Source organism: Panthera pardus, unplaced genomic scaffold (assembly GCF_024362965.1).
Source record: "Panthera pardus isolate Hobbes unplaced genomic scaffold, ASM2436296v1 HiC_scaffold_1, whole genome shotgun sequence".
Lineage (NCBI taxonomy): Eukaryota > Metazoa > Chordata > Mammalia > Carnivora > Felidae > Panthera > Panthera pardus.
Window position 1 is genome coordinate 73782310 of NW_026526654.1, and position 15915 is coordinate 73798224.

The window sequence follows — 15915 nt, forward strand, 5'->3', positions numbered from 1 at the left end:
AGAATGGAAGAAGTAGTACTTACTGAAACCTACTTGATTTGTTACTTAAGGTATTTGTTTCTTAAGATCGTGATGGCTGGAAACTGAATTAATGACTAAAAACCTGCTTGAGGAAGATGCAGACTCCTCTCCTGGGGCCTGACTGCCGAGGCACATTAAATCTTGCAGCCTCTGCTAAGCTCAGAGCCAGCAGAAAACTTCGCCTTACTCATGAACTATTGGAGTGGAAGCAAGATCTGAGCCCACAGTTCTAACATTAATAACTTGTTCATTGGTTCTCTTGACAAAATTCTTTAAGGCACACTGCATTTACTGCTGTTGTTTTCTTCCACATAAAGCATTCTGATCGGGTCACTTTTCCTTCTCAGAAGTAACATGGGCCTGAATATTCTGTGGAATAGGCTGTCTAGTCAATGTAAGTTAGTACAACTTCTCTGGAAGGTAAACTAGGAGAGCCTTAAAGTGTTCATGCCTTTTGACCCCAAAACTCTTATTACTAGGAATTTATTCCAAGGAAATAAATATATACCAATTTGTATATAAGGGTATTTACCCTGGTACTATTTATAAAAAGCAAAAATTGAGATAATTTTTAGGGTGGGATTATATAGCCAATTATATGTGTTGTGAGTGAATTTATAAAACCAATATACTTCTGCAACAGAATATGTGACATCGTACGTAGCTGTAAAATACAGCCATATGTAACCTCATACCCCTGTAACATAATATGGGTCTATTGGGATATATGTCGCCTAATGTAGTGTTTTTCATTCATTTAATATTTATTGAGTATGAATTCGAGACTGGTTAGTGTACCATTGTAGAAGCTGAGGATGCAGTAATAAGCCAGAACATCCCTCATTGTGTCTCATGACTATGGAACACTATGATGAATGCAGTTTGCCCAGATATCTCTTGCTTTTTCAACAGTATAGCTCTTTGGATACCCAGTGTCCCTCCCATGTTACTTGCTTGTGTTTTCTCCACCAAGTTACACGTGTCTTCAGAGCAGACCCATGTCCGTGTCATCTGTTGCTCTCTTTGCCTCGCCTGTAACATAAGCTTGGCATTTGTAGAGTTGGACGATGTTATTTCTTGGTCGTTGGAGAAATGGGACACGTTAAATAGTAAATGAACTTTTTTGCGCACAATTTGCAAAACCTCCTGTGGAGATATCTTTGTGTAGGAGTCTGTTCGTTGTGACCAATAGAAAGCTAATTAAACACATGTTACCGCTTGAGTAATTCCATGGAAATAAAATGATTTTACTAAATAATTTTGGTCATGTTTACTACTGTAAGTGCTGATGAATGTATGAACAGATTAATGTCATGCTGTTCCTCAGTTCATGTTTTTTAACGGGTCTTCCTAATACCCAGAATATTTAGCCTATGAGTTTGTTTTTTGTTTTTTGTTTTTTAACTACCCTCTTTTTTTTGTTCCAGGCTTTCAAGGGGGGCTGCAAAGCTCCTCATGCCATGATATCTTCTTGTGGAACAATCCCAGGAAATCCATATCCCAAAGGAAAACCTAGTCGCATAAATGGAATTTTCCCAGTAAGTATATGTTTGTGACTATAGAAACTTCTTGTGGCTAAGTATGAAATTTAGCACGGTTAAGATATTTAAAGAAAATACCAGTTGATGATGCTTCTACCAAGCAGAGGAAATTTATTACGTTGGCAGCTTAATTCATGGATTCCTTACTGATTGAAAGTTCAGACTACTTTAAAGTATGCCTGTCAAATGTATAGAAAACAAGCCAAACAGAAAGGAGGATGAGTTTGTTTTGTTAGAAGCACTTATTTGCACTTAATAAAGGACCATTTCTCATATTCTCAGTGTTCCTCGGTTTCACAATTAAGTGTGTTTAGAAAATTATGTGCAACGTTTCCTTCCTGGAGAGTCACACTGCATGCTAAAGGCTCTGAGAAGTCCTGTAGGAAAAAAATTCGTTTTGATACCAACCGGTGTTCCTCAAATGTCTTTAAAAGATAATCTTTTCAAAGAATGGTATATATTTTTTGTGCTATAACAAATAACCCTAAAACTCAGTGGATTAAAACAGTGGATTAAAACTCAGTGGATTAAAACAGCCTCTCTCAGTGGGGAGAGGCTTAGATTGGTTCTGGCTCAGAGTTTCTCATGAGGATATAGTCATCAGAAGGCTCCATTAGAGCTTGAGACTCTGCTCCGAAGGGGATTCGTGTACATGCCTGGCAAGTTAGTGTCGGTCGTTGGTGGGGGTCTTTGTTCCTTACCATAAGGACTTTCCTGTAGTGCTGCTTGAATACCTCATGACCTGGTAGCTGACTTCCATCAGAGCAAATAATCCAGGAGAAAGCAAGTGGAAGCTGTGTTATCTCTTAGGACATAGTCTTGGAAGTCAAATTGCCATCATTGCTGGAATACCCTATTTGTTACACAGGTCAGCTCTGTTCATTCTGGAAGGGAACTTCACAAGGGCATACAGGATGTGGGGACCTCTGGGAGCCATCTTGGAAGTTGGCTTCCTTACTAGTATGTACCATTTAGGGACACACCCTTAGGAGGATGCATCGTAAAAGTCTGTCCGCTCATTCTGATCTGTTAATAATAGCAGTCTTGAATGAGGTCTCGTTTATTCTTGCGTAATGTAAACTATCACACTTAATGCTTACTGAGAACATCATTTTTTATCATCTATTTTTGGTTGTAATATAGGCACTCTCTTTGATCCTTTGACCGTTACACATCCCTAGGCACGGAAGTCTTGTTTCTGGTTGCTCCAGTTGCGGAGGGGAAAAATTAAAACCTACTTCATTCTGCTCTCCTGTCATCCTCATGAGTATTGCGTGCTTCTGGGTGCCTGCACATGTTGTGAGGGTTCTATGGCAGAGGAAGGCTGAGGACCTTAACAGGGTCTTAAAGCCAAGTCAGGATTGGATCTGGAATCCAGGTCCTTAACCCCCTTACCGTGTTCAATCCTTTTCTTCAGTGTAATACTGTGAGGGATTTGTTTTGGTTTTGCTTTGAGGTGATTTTTTCTTTTTAAGTCTCAATTCTTTTCTATTTATTTATTTGCTTACTTACATATATACGTACATATTTATTTACATATTTACGTATTTATTTAAATAGGGAACTCCCTTGAAAAAAGATGGTGAAGAATGTACTAATGAAGGCAAAGGAATCGCCGCACGGATTCTTGGACCATCCAAACCGGTATGTGTAGAGAAGAAATGATGAAACGGGTCTTAACTCTTACATGTAGTTTTCTGTCTGTCCACAGCAGACAGCATAAATTCTGTTTTTGTGTTGTAAAGTTTAGAGTGTACCAGAAACTCCAGGAAAGTGAAGGGTCTAGGGAAATAAAAAAGCATAATTAGTTAACAGCGTTAAGGGCCATTCTGAGGTTCCGTGTTTTATTTCAAAGCGAGACCAGTCAAATTTGTTTGTTTTGTTTTGTTTCGCCGTCCCTATTCAGCTGCTCCCTTGCAGGAGTGGAGTCGGAGACCTTTAAGGTTGTGGCCAAATGAGTGTTACTGGTGAAGCAAGAGCGGAGCCAGGAGGCTGAGGGTATTTTTAAGGGAGTGGTTTTAATGATTGGTTAGGATATAAACTAAACCCACAGATGACCCTGCAGGTTGAAGGATTGTTCAAGTTGAAGTGGCTGAGGCCTTTACACAGCTGTCTTGCGGTCCCTGCTTGTTTACATGACAGGAATTCCAGTGGCAGTTGTTTATAGCAAAACAGTCACAGATCATAGTCCTTGCACAAGACTAGTGCATCTTACTGGGCTGCCGTGTGTGAGAGCCAGAAAGAATCTAGGTCTTTTACTACCAGTGGATGCCCTCTGCTTCAAGAGCATGAGTGCGAGATTCCCCGAAGTGGGGTCCCTCTCTCGCTCACTGTAGTGAAAAATACAACGTTTGGCGTAGCTTCAGATACCTCTGGCTTTCTAGAGACCAGCTGAACTGTAAAATAAAAGAGTTGTGGATTTCAAAAGGCAAGAAGACCAAAACACCGAATTCATAGTCCCCCCCCAATCCACGTTCTCCTGGAGTTGTCAGAGTGCTGAATGCTAACAGATATAGTGCTTTTTTTTCCCAAGGTGACAAGAGGGTAAGAATGATAACATGAATCTCTGATGAGTTTAGGAGGATGTTGGAAGTTCTTGGGTAGCCAAGGCTCCAAAACCTAGCGGAATTCTTGTGTGACAGAAGAGGAGCTAGGAATTCTCACATTAACCTCTGCTGGTTCAGAGAGGAGTTTGCTATTTTGGAGAAGATCTGACCCTTCATGAGAGAAGATTTAACACGGAAATAAAAAACACCTCTACAGCAGTCTTTGGCAGCATCTGCCTTTGGAAATTATAGGAACCACATTTATTAGAGCAAAGACATTTCCCTCATTTTGTGCCGCGTATCGGTCCAGTAGCCTTTGATATGCTGGAGCATTTTTAGCCTCTTAGTACTAAATATGTCAAAAGACGAGTTGTATTTTGTTTTGTAGGGAGGCTCCTGACTTAGTTTTCTTCTAACTGCTGTACTTCCCCTTCGTCTAGCCTCCTCCAACATACAATCCACATAAGCCGGTCCCTTATCCGATACCTCCGTGCCGGCCACACGCAACTATCGCACCAAGTAAGCAGCAGTTCATACGTTTTTTACTTTTTCTTCTTTTTGCCCTTTATTCTTAAGTTGAAAGTAAATGTTGGTCTATGTACTTGGGAAAATTGGAGCACTTCTGAAACACGCTCTGATGAGTCTCATTCTGCCCCACAGTGCCTTGGTCTATAGCCGCGCAGCAGCCAGTTTAGTTTAGGGCATTTACTTTTTGGTAAATTAATTATAGATTCTTTTTAATCATTATTATGAGTTTTTGCTTTGGTGAATCATCTTGAATCCCATTTCAGTAGTTGGTTTTCAAAGGTATCCTCAACTATGTGTGCTTGACAGAAGAGGCAGATCATTTAAGTACGGCGGGATCTGCCCGCCATGCCGTTCAGTGAGCTCATGTCCGGAATGAGCCTGCAGTGGGAAATCACAATCTCCAGTTGTCTCATGTGATCTCAGCTTTCTCCTAGCAGTAGACCCAAACCACCACGTAAAAGGCAACTCTATTACGTAACAGTTTTAAAGATTAGATAGCTGTGTTAATACGGTTTGAACTCGTGGCCACAGAATGATACTGAATTATGCTTTTTCCTCTAATTTTATTTTAGGTGCTTATAACAATGCAGGTCTGGTACCATTAGCCAACGTCATAGCTCCGGGTGTCCCCCCTCCGCCTCCATATACTCCTAATCCAGTAGGAACAGGTAAAATCGTGTTGTTACGGGATGTTAAAAGTAAGAGTTTACTTAGACACAAATGTACACTTGGAGGGAACGGTTGTTTGCCGTGGTGTCCTAACGGGAGAACGCGCTCAGCCTGATGACGGATCTGAGTGTGATGTTTAGGTTCTACCAGAGCGGACTTGGCCCACCTGTGCGAACATGAGCGGGCTAGAGACAGGAACGAGGAACAGTTGCGCGTGAGCAAGAAACTTTGAGAGGCTGTAGAAAAGTACAGTTGACTTAATGAGTATTACCATTTGGGCACATCACTCCTATGTGGGGAGGAAAAGCTTGTAAGAAGGTGCTCAGAGGGGCTTAAACCTCCCCTGGGTTTTCAGTTCACCATTTTCCTTTGAGTCTGTGGGGAACATGGGATTTAGCCTATATTTTCATTTGTGTTCTTTCACAAAAATGTAATATTTCACTTAGGTATTGTTTATTTGACTCCTCTGAGTTTTGTCTTGCTAAGGAAACCCTTCCCCATCCCAGCAGTATGAAAATGTCATCTGTATTCGCTAATTACTTTTATAGGGATTCTTTCTTAACATATAGCTTTTAATCTACTCACGATTTATTTCTAGATATGTGTAGGGTAGGGACAGAACTTAATTTTTTTTTTTTCTATCCTTCTCAGAGACCCAGAGTTACTTAATACCATTTATTAACAAATTCTTTTTTTTTTTTTTTTTTTTTTTTTTAATTTTTTTTCAACGTTTTTTTATTTATTTTTGGGACAGAGAGAGACAGAGCATGAACGGGGGAGGGGCAGAGAGAGAGGGAGACACAGAATCGGAAACAGGCTCCAGGCTCCGAGCCATCAGCCCAGAGCCTGACGCGGGGCTCGAACCCACGGACCGCGAGATCGTGACCTGGCTGAAGTCGGACGCTTAACCGACTGCGCCACCCAGGCGCCCCAACAAATTCTTTTTTAATCACTGGAGTGGTTCCGTTGTTTGCAGCCAGGTACTCCGATGAGAGTTGCTAAACAGTTTTTTCCAAAATTATCATTTTATTTCTTACCCTTGTTTATGGTACCTTTAGCCTTTAGAGTTTTGTATTTTTGCATAGACAAAGAGAGGCTAAGAAAGAAAAGCTGGAACTGTTTTATCTTGTTTCAGATCTTCTTAACCCTAGGGAGTCCAGGTTATCCGGGTCTTGTAAGACTCTTCGGCATCTGGAATTTATTTTCATGTAGGGGTGAAATAGAGGGTCTTCTTAATTTTTTTCCAGAGAGTAGCCCGTCATGCCAGCACCATTTATTAGCTAATCTGTGTTCCCCATTGATTTGAAAGATGCAGTTGTCTTAAGTTTTCATATACACATGTGGTTCTAATTCTGGATTCTTTATTCTGTTCCAGTCTAGTTATTTTATGTTATGATGACATGTTGATTTGATTAGCAGATTTATAGTGTGTTCTGATATCTGGTAAGGCTAGCTTTCTCTTACTATATTTTCTATTTTTCTTACTATATTTGGAAATTTTTTTTTTCTATCTGAACATGAAGATCATTTTATGCAGTTAAAAACAGTTGAATGTATGTGTACATGTGTATATATATATTTATAGTTATAGATATTAATATTATATAACTTTATATCATTAATTATACATATAATTAATATGTAATTATATAATATATAGAGTTATATAAATTTAGAGAGATCTGACATTTTTATGATATTAAGTCTTACTATTCAATCCTGTGTCTGTCTTTATGTCAGGTGGTAGTGATTTTGCCCCAAGGCATATTTTATCTCTTTGAAGATTTTATAGTTTTCTTTATATAGGTTCTTTGCCTTAGGTTTGTCTCTAGGGATTGTAAAGGTATTTTTTATTAAAATTATAAATGGAATATTTCATTTGTACGTGCTTATTACTAATTACTTATTCTACTTTTTTTTTTTTTTAATTTTTTTTTTCAACGTTTTTTATTAATTTTTGGGACAGAGAGAGACAGAGCATGAACGGGGGAGGGGCAGAGAGAGAGGGAGACACAGAATCGGAAACAGGCTCCAGGCTCCGAGCCATCAGCCCAGAGCCTGACGCGGGGCTCGAACTCACGGACCGCGAGATCGTGACCTGGCTAAAGTCGGACGCTTAACCGACTGCGCCACCCAGGCGCCCCCTTATTCTACTTTTTTTTCTTGAAAGTCTCTTGAGTTTTCTAGGTATAAAAAAATGTCAGCTGAGTTATACTTTAAGATAGTTCTTTCTTGTGTGGTGTTATTGGGTATTATTGTCTTTTTTGTTTTCATATTGTAGAAATAACGATATTTGATTTCATGTTTATGTTTACTTTTAATTTTTATTTTAGGGTTTTATTTTGTTGTTAGGTTAGTTGGTTTATAGATTACATATAGCTGGATTCTGATTTTTAAACCAGTGGGAATGAGGCTTAATAGGCATTTTCAGTCATCATAAAAATTGCATATTTGTTCTTAGTCCTTCCATTTTATTTTTGTATTCATTATTAATCTTTTGTCCCAGTTTTTCATTTCCCTTACTTTTGTTTACTTGTATTGGTCACGCTGCTGTTTTATTTTTAATAGCTCCTCTCGCCTTACCCCACCCAAACTTAGAACTTTTGATCACTAGTGATTACTTTGTATCGTTAATGGTTGTCAGTATACAAAAACTTGAGAAAGCTGCTCCCTGCTCCACTGACTTCACTCTCACTCTCCTTTTTCATCAATATGTGTGTTTTGCTGGAATACCATACGTGTTTCCTTCTGGGCCTCTGAACTTAACGGCCTCTTACTACTTCCTCTGTTCCCTGATCCTCGGTCCCGATGTGCTCATTGTGCTTTTCTGTGAGCAGAAAATTTCTCTAAGTGCTTTTTTAAAAGGGCACATATACAGAGTTGTAGATGAAAAACCCAATTCCAGTTAACTTTCTCTTCTTTATTAGAACGTCAGTCTCCTTCTGTAAGCTTACAAAGAAAATATTCCTTATCTTTCGAATTCAGAAGTGTCTTTGATCTTGGAGTTCAGCTATTTCGTCAGGATGTCTAGGTGTGGATCTTAGCATTAATCTTTCACAGAACTCTGTAAGCCCTTTAGATACAAAAATTCAAGTCTTTAAAGCTTAGGAAGATTTTGTTTTCATTATTCCATTAGTTACTGCTTTTTCATCTGTTCTTTCTTTCTCCTTCTGGTACTTTTATTTTGCACTGTATTTGTCTTCTAAGTCTCTTACCTATTTATTTATATATCCTCTTTTTTTGTTGTATTTTTACCATTTTAAGTGTGATTTTGTTGTTGTTTCTTATATAATCCCAACTAAGCAATTTAGCTTTTATAATGTTATTTCTAATCTTCACCATTCTTTACATCTATTGATTTGGAATCAGATTTCTATATCTAAACCTTCACCTTCCCTGCTTATATTTTCTTGCATATTATGTGTGTGTATGTATGTGTTCTCAGTTTGCATTACAAGTTTTTAAAGATTTTTTTCCTTTCATTGAATCTTTATTGATAGACACCGTATGTTGTGGTTGTTTATTTGTACCAGGTTCCTTAGCCAAGCTATGATCTTTTTTTGCTCACCACGTCAGAGCTTGCAGGTTCCTTCTGTGCCTTGTATCTGTCCCACTGTTTGTTTCTTGGGCAGTTACTGTCAAGCTATGAGGTAATTTTCTTCCCGTTGAATCTTTGACTGATGGTCTAGTTAGGTCCTTTCCCGGGGGGGGGGGGGGGGGGGTGGGGGTGGGGAGTGGGGAGTGTGCTCTTGGGTCCGTGTCAAAGGCTTCAAGTCTACCTCCATTAGGGTGGTTCTCGGCAGCTCCTAGCATAGGGCCTTTTGCAGAAGTGTGAGTGCAACCGGAAAGCAGGGCCCCTTTCTTTCTATTTGCTTGGATCGTCACACGGCCTGTGAGATCGCTCCCTCAGGTGGCAGTGGATTCTGTGCTCGGCATCCGTTTCCCACCTCTAAGTCCTCCTGCACTTGCTCCTGGGTGGCAGTCTCAGGCCATCACCTTTCCGGAAAGTGTTTTTAAATATGTCTAAAAATATCAATGGTGATTTAAAGCCCGATAAGTTAAGGAGAAGTGGTGGGGGACGGAGGTTAGGGGTCAGTTGCTCATGATGCTGTCAGTCTTCACTATAGTTACTACCATTGTCTCCATTTCCTTTCTCTCTCTGTAAGCGTGCGTTGTTTTTCCTAACATAGAATGCATCCACATCCCGGGCTTTTCTTTTTTTGATGCCAATCTCTGGTTGTTATGGTGGTGATTAACTTGAATAAAACTTGAAATCAACCTTTTTATTTATTTATTTTCATATAGAAAATGAAGACCTTTCCAGTCAGTCAAAACCTACACAGAATCAAAGTAAGTACCAAATTTGCTCCAGACATAGCTGAAGTCTTTGTCCCGGTTTTCTGCTCGGTTACCCACTGACAACAGTTTGAATTGAATGTATCTGGAATCTATGCTTTGGGGAAAGTTCCTACTTAACGAATTTCATCACTACTTGCTAAAAGTTGCTTGATAGTGGTACATTATATACACAAGGAAACGTACATATTAACTGGGTTTAAAATTAACCATATGCCTTTGTGTCTTATGTGAAAAACTTGCAATATAGTGGGAGTGCTGTGTGGCGTTACATTCCACATTCACTTTACATTATGTAATATTAGAAACCTCATTTTTGTTTTGATAGAAACACATAAGGTTTTTGATAAAAACCCTGTTTCCCAAAAGCTATTTTAAATACTCGTTTCAGATTTCATTATTTTCATAAGTATTAGGGGTAGCGTAGTTTAGTGTAGAACAAAAAGTAAGGGTTGCCAAAGCAGAAAGTGGAATTGAAAAATGAAGATGGAAAATGTTGCCAGCACAATGCCTGCAGGGGGCAGTAGAGCCACAACATTTTCTTCTTCCTCTGGATGAGGATCTTTGTGGTCAGGAAGGAGATGCGAGCCCTCTGGTAGGAGACAAAACTTGGGCTCCGTTCTTGTGTAGCAAAGCAGCACATGAATCTAATCATTAGAGGGCATAGTTAGGAGCCTCTGTGGGAGAGTTCTCGCCCCTGAGCAGGGTGCCTAAACAGGGCTTTTTAGCTGTGGCTTCTAAAGGGGGTAGCATAATGGGCTGGAAAACACTGAGATGTCAGGACATCATTTTCTTATCCTGGCTCTGGTGCTGCCTAGCTTTGTGACCATGTCATTTAACTTCTATGAAATGGAGGTTAAGGAAACTTGAGCCTTAATGTTCAGCTTCACTAATCTATTTTTGAAGGGAGTTAAGAGGCATAAGAACCAACGTTAGAAATAGCATACCTTGATTTCCTATGTTGTGAATGTTAGCATGATATTAAGATTTTATTTGCCTTTTGAATAATATCAAGAAACGAAAAGATAAACTAGGATAGTGGTTAAGGATGTGGGTCTGGGGTTCAAATTTTGGTTCTATCACTTAATAGCTGCATGACCCTTTTAAAATTATTATTATAATAAGATCTCAAAGAGATCTACCCTCTTAAATTTTTTTAGTACACAATACAGCATTGTTAACTGTAGGCACAGTGTCATACAACAGATTTCTGGAATTTATTTATTAGCTTGCATAACTGAAACTTTATTCCCTATCTTTTTAAGTTCATTTACTTATTTTGAGGGGGAGAGGGCACGCATGTGTCCATGTGAGCAGGTGAGGGGCAGAGAGAGAGGGAGAGAGAATTCCAGACAGGCTCCATGATGTGTAGATCCTGGGCACGGGGCTTGAACTCACGAACCATGAGATCATGACCTGAGCCAAGATAAGAGTCGGACACCCAACCGACTGAGCCACCCAGGTGCCCTGAACCTTAGTTCCCTTTGAAAAATACTTAATAGCTATATGATCTTCTAACAAATTGCTTTAACCCCACCAAGCTGCAGATTGCCCGTCTGTAAGATGGGGTTTTTAGTACCTATCTCAGAGGGTTATGTGAGGGCAAATGAAATGACAGACATAAAGTACTTGGCACCGTATCTACTGTTTTCTGGTTGACACCCAAATCACGTGACAGGAAAGTAGTATTTATTATGGTATATTTTTGGAGTTTTTTCGATTTGTTGTTGTTTTGTCACATTTTAACTGTAGGCACTACGATCAACAGTGCATGACTTTTGCTCTGTTATATAAAAAGATCTCCAGTCTTTTGGAGGCTGCTATAAAGAATGCTGTCGGACAGTTTGGTCTTATCTTATGATCTGCCATTAACTGCATGGTCCTCAGCATGTCATTGTATAAAATAGTGAATTCTCAAATATTTCCCAACCAATGTTGACCTAAATAAATTTTTAGTACATTATTTGGTACAAAACTAGGTATATATTCCTTGAGCTTCTGCTTATAAAACAAATGCCAACAAAAGTACAAATCCATTTTTCATATGTTCTCTAAATTTAAAATAGCTAGTCTTTCTTTTCTTGAAACGAAATTACTGGCAATGACATGAATATGGTACACGCCTCTTGGTTTGAAGTGTATGTGTTTATATATTACTGTTTGTCAATTCTGCCATTTTTCCTTTTTTTAAAAAAAGTTTATTTTTGAGAGAGAGAGAGAGCGTGAGTGGTGTAGGGGCGGAGAGAGAGGGAGAGAGAGAGAGAGAGAGAGAATCCAAAGCAGGCTCTGTGCTGTCAGCATGGAGTCCCATGTGGGTCTCGAACTCACCAAACCATGAGGTCATGACCTGAGCTGAAAGCAAAAGTCGGACACTTAAGTAACTGAGCCACCCAGGCGCCCCTCTTTTTGAAACTACTGTAAATTTGTTCAGCCCAATATAGCATCTTTTGGCCGTCTCTTAGTACGAATGGATTATGTGTATGTTATTTTCTTCCATTCTTTTCCTATGGTCCCTTCCCCACCATGATTCGTATAGTACATTACTTCATTGACCATGTCAACTTTTTTATGTAAGAGTCTTTATTATGCATAAACTTAGAAACTTGAATCTTAGCCCATGAAAATATCTTTTAGTTGATTATCACTGCAAAAGGAACATTCTCTGCCTATAACTGAAACAGACTTTGATAAGAGCGTGGCAGCAGAAGATAGTTGTCATTAGGACTTCAGCAACCTAAGTCATGCTTTCCATTTGACACTAACAAGATCATCAAAGGCTAACATTGTCACTAAATTGATTCAGGGAGAAGGCACAGATTATCCCCCAAAATACTTACAGTAATTATTCGTAGAGTTTATCAGAATAAAAATGTGATAGCCAACTATAGTACAGTTCTTCAGAGTAAGTCCTTGGATGGGTCTGGTAACTATAGTTGAGGTAATGGTGATATATCTAGTGTGGCAAACATTTATTAGATGCCATGCACAGCGCCAGGTGTTAAGGCTCTAAAGATGAATTAGATACAGCTTTTGCCCCTAAGGGAGCTCCTAGGACAAAGCAAATATTAGAGGTTGAGATTGCGTAGAGGAGAGGAGGCAGTATGAGAAAATGCTTGGGAGAAAAAGCCGTATAGGTTATAAACTGGAATATCAAGTTCAACTCACCGAGTGGCCATAATACTGGAGAAATAGGCATGAATCCTGGAAGGCCTACAAGGAAAGTGATGTCCCAAAAGCTCCTAAGAGGGGCAATGACTTGTTATTACTCTAGGTAAGTGGTTTGAAAGAATGAAAGGTAAAGTCAGTACACCAACACTAACCACAAAATAAATTTTTAATTTTTAAAAATTGGGAAAATATGAAAAGAGAATTTGCTAATTTCTCAAGGCTTTCTCCATGTGCATCAGAGGGCTCGTCTGGGCAGAGTCTAGATAGAAGACAGCTAGCTCTAATGGAGGCTCCGCAGTGCAGATCAGGGTCGTAGAGTCCAGCAACGTGGGTGCCAGAATAGCCCCTTATACCTGTCACTGGTTTTCTTTGTGTTTGTTAAATGTTACAGATACAGACATTTGGCTATTTCTCTTGGGTTACAATTTGACACTTCAGCATGGTGACCGATTCTTGCCTCTTTCTTCCCTCCATAGCATTCTCTACCCCAGGAAGTCAACTCTTCTCTCCTCATGGTTCCAACCCTTCAACACCGGCTGCAACTCCGGTCCCCACCGCATCCCCAGTCAAAGCAGTAAATCATCCGTCAGCACTGGCAGCTGCTACCGTTTCTGGGATGAACATGCCGAATACTGTCCTCCCTGTGTTCCCGGGGCAGGTCTCCGCGGCCGTCCATACGCCCCAGCCAGCAACGCCAAATCCGACAGTCATCCGAACCCCTTCCTTGCCTGCGGCGCCCGTTACTTCCGTCCACAGCACAACTGCAGCTCCCGTCCCGTCCGTTTTCTGTGGCCTGGTTCCCCTGCCAGGTCCCCCTGCACCTTCCGTCCCAACCCCTCAGGCCACATCCGCACCTCGGGCCGCTCCTGCTTCCAGCGAAACCTTCGCTTCTACGTCTGCCCCTTTCCCCGGCCTCCCCTTTGCTGCCACCTCTACCGCTGCTTCTACCAACAACCCGAATTCCGCCTCTCTGTCCTCAGTGTTTGCGGGCCTCCCCTTGCCCTTAACACCCACATCCCAAGGCGTGTCCAAACCTGCCCCTCCTGTACTTGCCGGCGGCTCTGCCTCCAGCGTGGCTTGTCCCCTCGGTGCAAACAGTCCTCTTCTGTCTGCTTTAAAAGGCTTTCTGACCTCAAATGACACCAGTTTAATCAACTCATCTGCTCTGTCCTCTGCTGTTACAAGTGGGCTGGCTTCGCTGTCTTCTCTGACTCACCCGAACCCTGACTCCCCCGCTCCAGGCCCCAGCAAGTGCTACGCCCCCTCGGCCGTGCCCGCCGCGCAGAGGTCGTCCACCCCCGCGTTGGCCATGTTCCCGGGCCCGCCGGCTACCGTGGCCAACTCGGCCTCCACGCCATCTACTTTGCCCGCACATTCTCCCCTGGTGACGCCGGCGTCGTGTCCCGCCTCCGTGCCGGTCAGCGGGGGCTCGTCGGCTCCGCTCTTGCAGGGCCCCCACCCGGGTAACTCGGAGCTGCACGGCGTGTCCGCCCCCGCCGTCACCACCATCCCCGTCATGATCAAAACCGAGCCCACGAGCCCCACTCCCTCGGCCTTCAAGGGCCCGTCTCACTCGGCGAATCCCCCCCACGGCACTTTAGGTTTGGGGACGCTGGGCCGCGCGTACACGTCCACGTCGGTGCCCATCACTCTGTCTACTTGCCTTAACCCCGCCCTGTCGGGCCTCCCCAGCTTGCCCGCCCCCCTGAACGTGTCCAACCCGCTCTCGTCCATCTCGCTCCCGCCGCACGTTTCCTCCGCGCCCATCACGCCGGTGTTCACGGCTCTTCCCCCGTTCACGTCTCTGACCAGTAATTTCCCTCTAACTGGCAACCCGTCTCTCAACCCCTCCGTGTCTCTTCCAGGGTCGTTACTAGCCACCTCGTCTGCGGCGGTCACGTCCACGCCCGTGCCCGCCGCCAGCTCCACCGCAGCCGTGCTGCCGGGGCTTGCGGCCTCGGCGCCGGCCTCGGCGGCCCCTTTCCCCCTTAACCTGTCCACCGCCGTCCCCTCCCTCTTCTCGGTCACGCAGGGACCTCTGCCGGCCTCAAACCCCTCGTACCCCGGCTTCTCCGTCTCCAACACCCCCAGCGTCGCCCCCGCGCTCCCCTCGTTCCCGGGGCTGCAGGCGCCGTCCACGGTGGCCGCCGTCGCCCCGCTGCCCGTCGCTGCCACGACCCCGTCCCCGGCTCCCGTCCTCCCGGGATTCGCCTCAGCGTTTAGCTCCAATTTCAACTCTGCTCTCGTTGCCCAGGCCGGGTATGTGGCTCGTGCGTGGGGAGGCTGCGGTCGTTCTTGGCCTACCTTGTGGTTTAGAGTCTCCGAGCAAAATCATTGTTCGCCGGTGCCGCAGTCTGGTTTTTCGGGGCCGGAACTTCAGTACCCAGGACACGGGGAGCTCTGCAGCCACGTTGAGCGCAGCGTGTGCAATATTAACGCCCGCGCAGTCAGTTGTAGTGTTTGTCACGTGTCGTCATTATAAACCAGCGGGAAGTATTCTATGCAAAACACAGACTTCCTGAATTCAGAATAACATACTGTGTACGAGAAAGTACATTTGCTATCAGTGAGTGGCTGACTTTTAGGGTTCCTTGCAACAGAGAAATTTAAAGGTTGTTTTACGTCTTAAGGTGGTATTTGACAGATATAGAAGCAATAGCTTTTGTGTTCGCTGCATTTTGACCTATTCTTCTGTCTATTGTTTTAGCTTGTCATCTGGCCTTCAAGCTGCAGGCAGTTCTGTTTTCCCAGGCCTGTTGTCCCTCCCAGGTATCCCCGGGTTCTCCCAGAATCCTTCCCAGTCATCCTTGCAGGAATTACAGCATAATGCAGCCGCACAGTCTGCCTTGTTACAGCAGGTAAGCAGGCAGGGTCCACCCGGAGTTCAATGGCAAGACCCGGAGGTGGCTTCTGTAGTGGTGACCTGGCTGTGCAATAATGGTAGCCCAACGTTGGCCACAAAATGGCTCTCGTAGCAGAATGTTTGCAGACTTAGGATTAATCTCCCCAAATGTGCAGATTATCCTCGTCCTCCTTCAGGAGAGTAACAAAGGTGCTGGGGTCTATTCGTCTGTATGAATTCTTTT

The 15915-nt window shown here is 42.8% G+C and overlaps 1 protein-coding gene across 1 annotated transcript in view; it reads left to right on the plus strand.

Moving 5' to 3' along the window:
* The window catches only part of PROSER1 (proline and serine rich 1), a 28388-nt gene that overhangs the window by 10710 nt on the left and 1763 nt on the right, over positions 1-15915 (plus strand). The window contains exons 6-12 of the mRNA XM_019447689.2: positions 1449-1559; positions 3123-3206; positions 4549-4627; positions 5209-5304; positions 9611-9655; positions 13306-15088; positions 15537-15687. Of these exons, the coding sequence (XP_019303234.2) occupies positions 1449-1559; positions 3123-3206; positions 4549-4627; positions 5209-5304; positions 9611-9655; positions 13306-15088; positions 15537-15687 (2349 nt within the window). The remainder of the gene's footprint in view (positions 1-1448; positions 1560-3122; positions 3207-4548; positions 4628-5208; positions 5305-9610; positions 9656-13305; positions 15089-15536; positions 15688-15915) is intronic.